Below are 10,519 nucleotides of genomic sequence, written 5' to 3' on the forward strand. Positions count from 1 at the left end.
TTACCATGGTTACTACAACGAATGTTTGAATTAAGCCTTGCACTGGAGGCCAGCTCTCGCTCCCTCTGTCTCCCCGGTTCCTCTCATCTTCTCGTCTCTCCTCGGCTCTCCTGCCTTTCTGGAACTGTCTCCACGCAGTCGTGGTGTCGTGTTCCCGCTCTGTGTGTGTGTGTGTGTGTGTGTGTGTGTGTGTGTGTGTGTGTTAATGCAGTGGATTAAAGGACTCACACACACATCTCTGTCTCGGTGACTTTAAGACTTTGCAAGAGAGTGTGTGTATGTGTGTGTGTGTGTGTGTGTGTGTGTGTGGTGTTTTGGGTACATCCTTATCTCAGTCTCGTCTCTCCTCAGCACCCCCACCACCGAAGAGAGCGCCCAGCACCACCCTCACGCTGCGCTCCAAAAGCATGACCGCTGAGCTGGAGGAGCTGGGTAAGACACACACTCGCACAACCACACATGCACACTCACCTGTGAAATCATGCATGTTCCGAAATAGTCCGTACACCACCCTCCAAACCACACACGCACACGCACACACACACACACACACACACTCACCTGTGAAATCATGCACGTTCCGAAATAGCCCGTACACCACCCTCCAAACCACATACACACACACACACACACACACACACACACACTCACCTGTGAAATCATGCACGTTCCGAAATAGCCCGTACACCACCCTCCCAAACCACATACACACCACACACACACACATACACACACACACACACACACTCACCTGTGAAATCATGCACGTTCCGAAATAGCCCGTACACCTCCCTCCAAAGCACATACACACACACACACACACATACACACACACACACACACACACACTCACCTGTGAAATCATGCACGTTCCGAAATAGCCCGTACACCTCCCTCCAAAGCACATACACACACACACACACACATACACACACACTCACCTGTGAAATCATGCACGTTCCGAAATAGCCCGTACACCTCCCTCCAAAGCACATACACACACACACACACACATACACACACACTCACCTGTGAAATCATGCACGTTCCGAAATAGCCCGTACACCACCCTCCAAAGCACATACACACACACACACACACACACATACACACACACTCACCTGTGAAATCATGCACGTTCCGAAATAGCCCGTACACCACCCTCCAAACCACATACACACACACACACACACACACACACTCACCTGTGAAATCATGCACGTTCCGAAATAGCCCGTACACCACCCTCCAAACCACATACACACACACACACACACACACACATACACACACACACACACTCACCTGTGAAATCATGCACGTTCCGAAATAGCCCGTACACCTCCCTCCAAAGCACATACACACACACACACACACACACATACACACACACTCACCTGTGAAATCATGCACGTTCCGAAATAGCCCGTACACCACCCTCCAAAGCACATACACACACACACACACACACATACACACACACTCACCTGTGAAATCATGCACGTTCCGAAATAGCCCGTACACCACCCTCCAAAGCACATACACACACACACACACACACACATACACACACACTCACCTGTGAAATCATGCACGTTCCGAAATAGCCCGTACACCACCCTCCAAACCACATACACACACACACACACACACACACTCACCTGTGAAATCATGCACGTTCCGAAATAGCCCGTACACTCCAGGATGACATTTGGTCTATTACAAAAATGTCATCTGTGTACACGAGTCACCCTCAATCTGTGTGTGTTGGATTGCGGCCCGAGTAGAGCGTGTGTTTGTGCGTGTAACAGAGACGCCGGTTTAACATCTGTGTGTGTTTTTCATGCTAAGCGTCAGCAAGGAGGCGGCGAGGGGGTGAGTGTGGGCTGGGAGGGCAAACACACATTCATACACACTTCACAAGTCTCTTCACCATCTGCACTTACACTTCTATAAATATGAATAAACACGCAATCTTGCATTTAGGCTCAATAAGCAGGTTCAACGAGGACAAAAGACACTGAGCGATATACAATATGAGTTTATATAACAGCCTTTTGCTTTTGTGTGTTTTGTGTGTGTGTGTGTGTGTGTGTGTGTGTGTCCACAGAAAGGCTGGATGAGGTGCTGGCCTCCCAGGAGGTCCTGCTAAAGCCGGATATTGAGGCCGACTACAGAGCAGCGACGGTGAAACAGAGACCCACCAGCCGCAGAATCACACCAGCAGAGATCAGTGTGAGAAAAACACACACATGCACTCCCGCTCATTGTCGTCGCCACGCCAAGCAGAGATCCCCACAGACACACAAATAATGGAATGTGTGTGTGTGTGTGTGTGTGTGTATGTGTGTGTTTAGTCTCTTTTTGAGCGACAGGGTTTTGCTCTTCACGGCGCTTTACATCCCGGCCTGGACAAACACATCCAGCTGTCCAAGGGCATGTCCAGGACCAAGAGCTTTGGTAAGACACACACACACACACACACACACACACAGGCCCTGCACACAATGTTTGAATAATTCGCTTTTCACAGAAAATAAATTCGTCCAGTTTTGTGAGTTTCACCTCCATTGTTTCAATGCAGCGTTTAATAGCGTTTGATATTTTTTAAATTAACAACAAACTTTTGTTTTTCAGACCCTGATCAACAGTCTCACAGACAGACAACTTATTAAAAACCTCTGCACAGTTGAATAGTAAAATATATCATATTGTTGGTTTAACACCACATTTTCTTAGTAGTACTGGATCACCCTGCCTGACAGTCCATTGTATTGCCATATACCAGCATCATGTCATAGAATGTATGAATTTGAATTTTACTTCCTCTTACAACAGTGCGAACTCTGCAGTCTTTGCATATTTTTTTGCATGTCGTTGCAGCTCATCAAGTACGGAACAAACAATAACAGCAACCAAAATCACATATTCATATTAAAAATTCATATTCAGATACTAAAGAAGAAGTCATAATTTGTCATTATGGAACACGACAATGAATGTTTAGGCTTGAACTTTTCATAGCAAAACTTCCCCCTGTAGCCATACAAACAAATGTTGTTTATGAGGGCACAGGTCATAGTTTCATACACCTGAACTGACCTCTGACCTTTAACAGGGGCCACAGAGGAAGACCGCTTGTCAGCGCTGGCGGCAGAGCACCGATTTCCGCGGAGCTCGTCCATGACCGACACGCTGAGGGACCCACACCACAGCATTCCACCTCCTCCTCAAACCGCACCCCCTCCGCCACCCTCCATGTACTACTTGGACACAGGGCCGCCGCCTCCCTTCTGTCCTCCGCCTCCACCTAGCCGCCTCTATGACCCCTCCCGCTCTAGCTTCAGGCCTGGTTCTGAGCCCAAGTTACATGTGCTGGGGATGCAGCCAGGGGTGGGTGAGCTCTACACACCAGCACGAACTTTTGCCCGTTCCTCCACCTCCCCGGGGCCGCCTGCCCCTCACATCGAGCGTCAGAAGAAAGCGCGGTCCATGATCCTCCTCCAGGACTCGGCCCACTTCCCTGTAGAGCCCACCGACATCCCCCGCCCACTTGGTGCCTCAGCCACACCCCTTGAGAAGATCAAGCGGAAAGGCAGAGTGATTGACAACCCCTATGCCAATGTGGGCCAGTTTAGCCTCGGCCTTTTCACCCCTCCGCCACCTTCAAAGCCTCAGCGCAGGAAAAGCCCTCTGGTGAAGCAGTTGCAGGTGGAAGATGCCCAGGAACGGGCATCTCTCGCTCTGGCCTCCGCCCATTCCAGGGACCTGTCCCCAACTGGCCGCCTGACACCTCATCACACCAGCCGTGTGGAGTTCTACCAGCAACAGTTGGCCCAGGAGCGAAGCCTGGCTCAGGCCGAGGGCCTGCTTCAGTGCCGTGGGCCGTTTGCCGCTGCCATCGTCGGTGCGGTGAAGGACCGGGAGCGACGCCTTGAGGAACAGCGCAAGTCCACAATATTCCTGTCCGTGGGCACCATGGAGGGGAGCAGCAGTGGCGTACAGCCTGGTCCCGATGCCCCTTCCCTCATACAGTCGCACTCGGTGGATGAGCGAATGTTGACCCGAGACCTGGGACAGCTGCCCCCTCCGGCCCTGGCACTGCGTCCTTCTCCAGGGGGAACCACGTTCATACACCCACTCACGGGCAAGCCCCTGGACCCCAACTCCCCACTGGCCCTTGCGCTGGCCGCAAGGGAACGAGCATTGAGCTCACAGGGGCAGTCGCCCTCCAGCAGCCCTGAGCCCAGGACTAAACACGAGCCAAAAGGGCCACTGTTCCTTGAGGCGCAAACCAAAGAGGCAGAGGGTGAACGGGTACTGGCGTCTCCGCCTTTCTCACCAGCCCCTAGCAAGGTCCAATGGGCAACGCCCACATCACTGCGAAAGGAGATGGATGACCGGTGGGAGGAAAAGAAGCTGACACCTACAGAAGATAAGAAAAGCATGCTGATTAGCATAATGGACACATCACAGCAGAAGACAGCAGGACTGATCATGGTTCATGCAACAAGTAATGGCCAGGCAGTTGGCTTAGTGCCAGAGGAGCCTGCAAAACCTGCTGAATCCAAACGTGCCCCAACACCAAGTCCTGAGGTTGCCCCAACACCATCTACCCCTACGCCTGCCCCGGCTGCTACTCCTACCCCTACACCCACCCCAGCACCTGGCACAGCCCCAGACAAGACTCTGGCACAGGGTAGTTCTGAAGAGGACGTGGAGTCTTTCACAGCGGCACTACCTCCTGCCATGCTGTCCTCTAGTGACGAGGAGACGCGTGAGGAGCTGAAGAAAATTGGTGTTGTGCCCCCACCTGATGAGTTTGCCAATGGTCTTCGGCCTAAGGAGCAGGACGGGACCACTCATGCCCCAGCCCCAACCTCCATCGCTCCCCCAGCAGCCAAGGCGCCTGCGGCTCCAGTACCAACCTCAGTCCCTTCAGCTGCCCCCGCCCAGCCAACTCCCCCCACGGTGGCAGCAACAGCAGCACAGGCGCCTACCACTGCCTCAGGGAAGCCTCCAGAAGCCCAGCTGGCACCCGAATCGGCTGCCGACTCTGGGGTGGAGGAGGTAGACACGCGTAGCTCCAGCGATCATCACCTGGAGACAACTAGCACCATCTCCACCGTGTCCAGCATGTCCACCCTCTCCTCAGAGAGTGGAGAGCCCACAGACACCTACACCTCCCACGCAGACGGACACACCTTTGTCCTTGACAAGCCGCCAGTGCCTCCAAAGCCAAAGCTCAAGTCCCAGCTCAGCAAGGGCCCGGTGACCTTCAGGGACCCGCTGCTCAAGCAGTCATCTGACAGCGAGCTGCTCTCCCAGCAGCACGCCGCGGCTCTGGCCTCCATCACAGGTGCCGCCGCCAGCACGGGGCCCGTCCTGGGCCCCAGCCGACCCCGCTACCTCTTCCAGAGACGCTCCAAGCTGTGGGGGGACCCCGTGGAGCCGCGGGCGCCGCCCAGCTCGGAGGAGGCGAAGCCCACTGTGATCAGCGAGCTCAGCTCCAGGCTGCAACAGCTCAACAAGGACACTCGCTCGCTTGGGGAGGAGCCTATTGGAGCCTCCCTAGACCCCGGCAGGAAGTCTCCCGTAGCTGGTGCCAGGTAAGAGTCAAACAGTGTAGGTATTGCCTGACTAATCAATGACAAAAGATTGTGAGCAGGCAGGAGTTTAGTAGTAGCGCATTAGGAGATTGATCTGATATCGCTGTCTCCTGGAGATGGTGTCGTGATCACGGCCTAGCTAGCTAAACAGCAGAATGCTCTTCAGACTTTTTTTTAAATTGCTTGATGATCTCTCAGACAGTACATATCTTAATGTCTTTTCCAACCATATGTCTTCCTCCACATTGTGCCCAAAGAAATGCATTTGTGTTTTAGACAGTATGACAGCCTCTATACTGTAAGCACCCTGAGCCAATTGCTATAGTCATGTTGAAATTAATAACCAACCATAAATGTGACTTTGAAAAGCTATACCTCATCAGACATTATCATCTGGAACTTATATTATATTGTATATGAAATGCTTAGGAAATGTTCACTTTTCAATTTCTAATGCGTCTGGATATTTTGCTATCAATTATGTGTCAATTATGCAACACATGGAACATGTCAATAGCTTTGGACTGTAATGTAGCAAATGAAGTCTGGTCTTTTGGTCGACTCGGCTACAAAGCGGATATGACGCAAGCACCATTTTGCTAAATGTTTTGCTGTACGCTGTCATTAAGGCTCCGTCCACATGAGAAAGTTTCTCTTTAAAACAGAAAACGGCATTCCAGGGGACTCAGGGCGGTTACTTTCTGAAACGGGATCCAGAGTGAATTTCTCTGTTCCCCGTAACTGTGTGGAAGGAAAAGTGGCTTTTTTTTTTTTTTTGGTGAAAACGCTGCCAACTTCCAACCTGACCTATAACCCCAAACGCATCATACAGACAACAATGAAAGACACTGCAGCGCAGCACACTGTGACACGGTGAAACGTGTCCTCTGTATTTAACCATCACCCTTGGTGAGCAGTGGGCACCATGACAGGCACCCGGGGAGCAGTGTGTGGGGACGGGACCTTCATCAAGGGGACCTCGGTGACCTTGGAGGATCGGGATTCGAAACGACAACCTTCTGATTACGGGGCCGCTTCCTTAACTGCTAGGCCACCACTGCCCCAATCCACAATGGCGGATAACATGTTTGTGCTTGTGCTGTAGCAACTAGAAGAAACCTTCTCTACGCTGCACATTTACAATGAAAGGACGCGGCTGGAGAACATCAATATGTTTAACTCACCGCGGAGGAGAGCTAGGCGCGGGGAGTTACAGCGCCACCTGCAGGTGTGGAGGAGAGGTTAAAACAGCGTTCGGGACATTCTCTGCTTCAGATGGATGCAGCTTCTTTAGAAACTGAAAACCAGTTTTAGAGAAAAGCGTTCTCGTGTGGACGGGGCCTAAGACAAGTAGCCTTGATGAGATTTTCAGGTGTCAAATGGAGGTTACCTCTGAATTAAGTATGGTTAGATGGCCCCCTGTTAGACCTTCAAGACCAAACCTGGTCACCAGACAGTTTGTCACTGTAGAACATTTATTCAAATGCATCACTGCCATCTTCATGGGCAACTTCATGGGTAATTTTGTGATAGAAGTACTTGCAGGTATAGCTAATGTGTAAATTGCTTCTTCTTAATGAAGATTTGGACTTCGTCAGTTTGCACTGTCCAGACTGCTGCGATGGTAAGTATATGTCTCTGTAGGGCTTTGAAGACTGTAGGAAGTAGATTCCTCGTATCAGAAGCGGCTGTGTGGAGGCTGCTGCTAGATAAAGTTTAGGTAGAACGCTTGTAGGAGAATCCTAAAGTGCTTTGTTTCTATGTGTGTGTTTTTACTTCTGAACTTTTCCTGAAAGACACTGAAGTCCTTTGTATTTCTACAGATGTCAGAAGGACACTGAGGACACTAAACCTTAGATTTTACCCTCTAGGGTAAACAAACTCATTTTTATATTATTTTTAAGGAATTACGCACATTAATCCAACTAATTTCACTTGTGTCTTATTTCTTTAAATGTGATTTTATGATTTTAAATGTGTGTTTGATGCCAGCTGTTGCCTTGTTTTTCTGAATGGACTCCATCAAACCAGCTTCTTCCACCAAAGTAACTTTTCATTTACATTTACGGCATTTACCAGACGCCCTTATCCAGAGAGACTTACAATCAGTAGTTACAGGGACAGTCCCCCCCTGGGGACACTCAGGGTTAAGTGTCCTCCTCAGGGACACGATGGTAGTAAGTGGGTTTTGAACCTGGGTCTTCTGGTTCATAGACGACTGTGTTACCACTAGGCTTCTGCCACCCTTTTCAGATCCAGACTGTAATCTAAACTATTGCATTAGGAACATACAGGCTCCATTTTTACTATTAAAATTAATTGAAGTCATGTTGAATTATTCCATATACTGTAAATGTTGTAAATGTTTGCTTTAAGGTATGAAAAGTGAAAGCGAAATGAAGTGATTGTCACACGTGATACACAGCAGCACAGCACACAGTACACACAGTGAAATTTGTCCTCTGCATTTAACCATCACCCTGAGTGAGCAGTGGGCACCTTGACAGGTGCCCGGGCAGCAGTGTGTGGGGACGGTGCTTTGCTCAGTGGCACCTCAGTTGTACCTTGGCAGATCAGGATTCGAACCGGCAACCTTCTGATTACGGGGCCACATCCTTAATCGCTAGGCCACCACTGCCCCTTTTTTTTTTTTTTTTTCTAAGTGAAGAGGGTTTTCATTATTGCATCATATGTACTGCACAATTCGAAACACGGTTCCTTGTTCGTTCACTATCAACATTATTAAAATGAATTGATGGTTGGTGCCCCACTTTCACATAAATCTAATGATATTGCAGATGCACCTCGTTTGTCTCTTTTCCAACACGGTGCTGAAGCAGAACCAGACGGGCTTCTCACAGCAAAGCCGGGTTCATCTCATTGTCTCCGTTGTGCCAGCGTGCTGAGCTGAAGCCATCTGGATTTCTTTTTTTGTAGTGGTAGTTGTAATAATAAAATTCGTCAGTCCAAATCTGCCGGTTCCTTTAAGCAGTGTGCATTAATCTGCATTAAATGAAGAACCAACAACCTCCTAATATTCTTTTAACAAGAAAAGTAAAATCTGTCTCTGAAATGATAACGCGCTAGATTAGAATTTTACGGTGAAGGTTATATGTGTGTTTTGAACCTAAATAGCTCAGTTGGGGGGCGTTAGACTGAATATCTAAAGGTCCCTGGTTCAATCCTGGGTTTCGGCAAAGTTTACATGCAATTTTGGGTTGTGGTAGCCTAGTGGGTAACACACTCGCCTGTGAACCAGAAGACCCAGGTTCAAACCCCACTTACTACCATCGTGTCCCTGAGCAAGACACTTAACCCTGAGTGTCTCCAGGGGGGGACTGTCCCTGTAACTACTGACTGTAAGTCGCTCTGGATAAGGACGTCTGGTAAATGCTGTAAAGGTAAATGTGTCTGTTCACGCAAGGCAGCAGAAGGCTGGACTCATCCTCTCACGTCCCTGTCACACTCTCTGACTTGTTTGCCCTTTGCAGTGTGACCTTTCACATCACCGTTCCCCAAAAACATACACACACCTCCTTATTGCATTTCTTTTCATCACCGTGTGTGTGTGTGTGTGTGTGTGTCATAACCTCATCACTACAGTCACTGTCCTGTGCCACATCCCATCACGCTAAAACATGTGATATCGGGGGCATTATCACCGTCTTTTTATTTGCGGTGTCAAAAAAGAATACGATAAAGAAAAGCGTCTCAATTCACGAACGCACCAAATTTCAGCCTCTGAAGAAAGTTGGTGAAGCACAGCGGTGTGTGGTGGTGAGTGGGGGCGACACGTGATGCTGTTACTTCTGTCCGTAAAGAGAGAAGGAGAAATGTGCGCCACTTCCTTCTTAATTTCCACCACCCTACTACCAATAAAGGTGTGTGTGTGTGCGTGTGCGCGCACCTCATCTGTGTACTCATCCAGTCATGTCTGGACCAGGGATGGGCACATAATCAATGTAATTGTGAACTGTAGTGACCGGTATCCGGATTTTAATGACTACTGTGTACGCTGTGGTGAAAAATCACCTTCCCTTTAGGTATTTTATGCCGCATTACTTGAAAATTCCATTATGAGCCCAGACCTAGGTGACGGTGACATAAACCAAGTGTGTGTGTGTTCGGGTCAACACCATCAATCACAGCGCATGCAGCTCTGCTTCGTTGGGACTCGTCTTGTATGTATGTTTGTTCTCGGCTCTTTTGGTTCTTTAAATGGACCTCAGCTCCCAGACTTTGGTCATTTCAGACCCAAATTTATCGTCTATTCAGCTTCAAATTGGCGATCTGGCCGTGCGAATGCAGCTGGCGGAGGCGCGCGAAGTCTGGGGGTCTCTGTTGTCTTCTCTCCATCGTCTTCTGTTCTCTGTTGACTGCCGTGATGTTATATGAAGTGTGTTGTCATTCTCTGCGCTCTCATGGACTGATGCTAACATTCTCTCTCATGCCTCTCTCTCTCTGCTGTCACTCTGCATGTGCACTCCAATCCGCTGCTCTCTCTAGAACTCAGACCACGCCCAGGAGGGCGGGGCCACTGTGTAAGTGCGCATGGAATGGCTCAAGCCCCACCCCACCCGCTCAGATTCCCTGTTTGCGCATTTCTCCATGTCCACCACTGGTCTCGTCTCCCGTCTGCCAGTATCCATCCTCATTGGCTGCTGTTCACCTCAATCAGCACACACAGACCTCCCACTGACCAATCAGAAACCAGTATTGACTATAAATTGAACACCATGAGGTTCTTATCCGTAAATATGTTAATTACGTTCATAAAGTTATTTGGACATTATCTGCAAACCTGAGCAAAATGGTCCCTTGACGTATCATTCACAGGTATAAATGCACTGGGTTTTACTGCAAATGGCAGATTGTGGTGTTGAGAAAAGCTACTTTAAGAATGTCCTCTC

The 10,519-nt window shown here is 49.4% G+C and overlaps 1 protein-coding gene across 1 annotated transcript in view; it reads left to right on the top strand.

Moving 5' to 3' along the window:
• Window positions 1-10,519, top strand: part of shank3a (SH3 and multiple ankyrin repeat domains 3a) — a 116,657-nt gene that overhangs the window by 100,462 nt on the left and 5,676 nt on the right. Inside the window, exons 18-22 of the mRNA XM_028958753.1 lie at window positions 352-432; window positions 1,852-1,875; window positions 2,111-2,235; window positions 2,358-2,460; window positions 3,119-5,609. Of these exons, the coding sequence (XP_028814586.1) occupies window positions 352-432; window positions 1,852-1,875; window positions 2,111-2,235; window positions 2,358-2,460; window positions 3,119-5,609 (2,824 nt within the window). The remainder of the gene's footprint in view (window positions 1-351; window positions 433-1,851; window positions 1,876-2,110; window positions 2,236-2,357; window positions 2,461-3,118; window positions 5,610-10,519) is intronic.

The sequence above is a fragment of the Denticeps clupeoides genome, chromosome 17, assembly GCF_900700375.1.
Source record: "Denticeps clupeoides chromosome 17, fDenClu1.1, whole genome shotgun sequence".
NCBI lineage: Eukaryota > Metazoa > Chordata > Actinopteri > Clupeiformes > Denticipitidae > Denticeps > Denticeps clupeoides.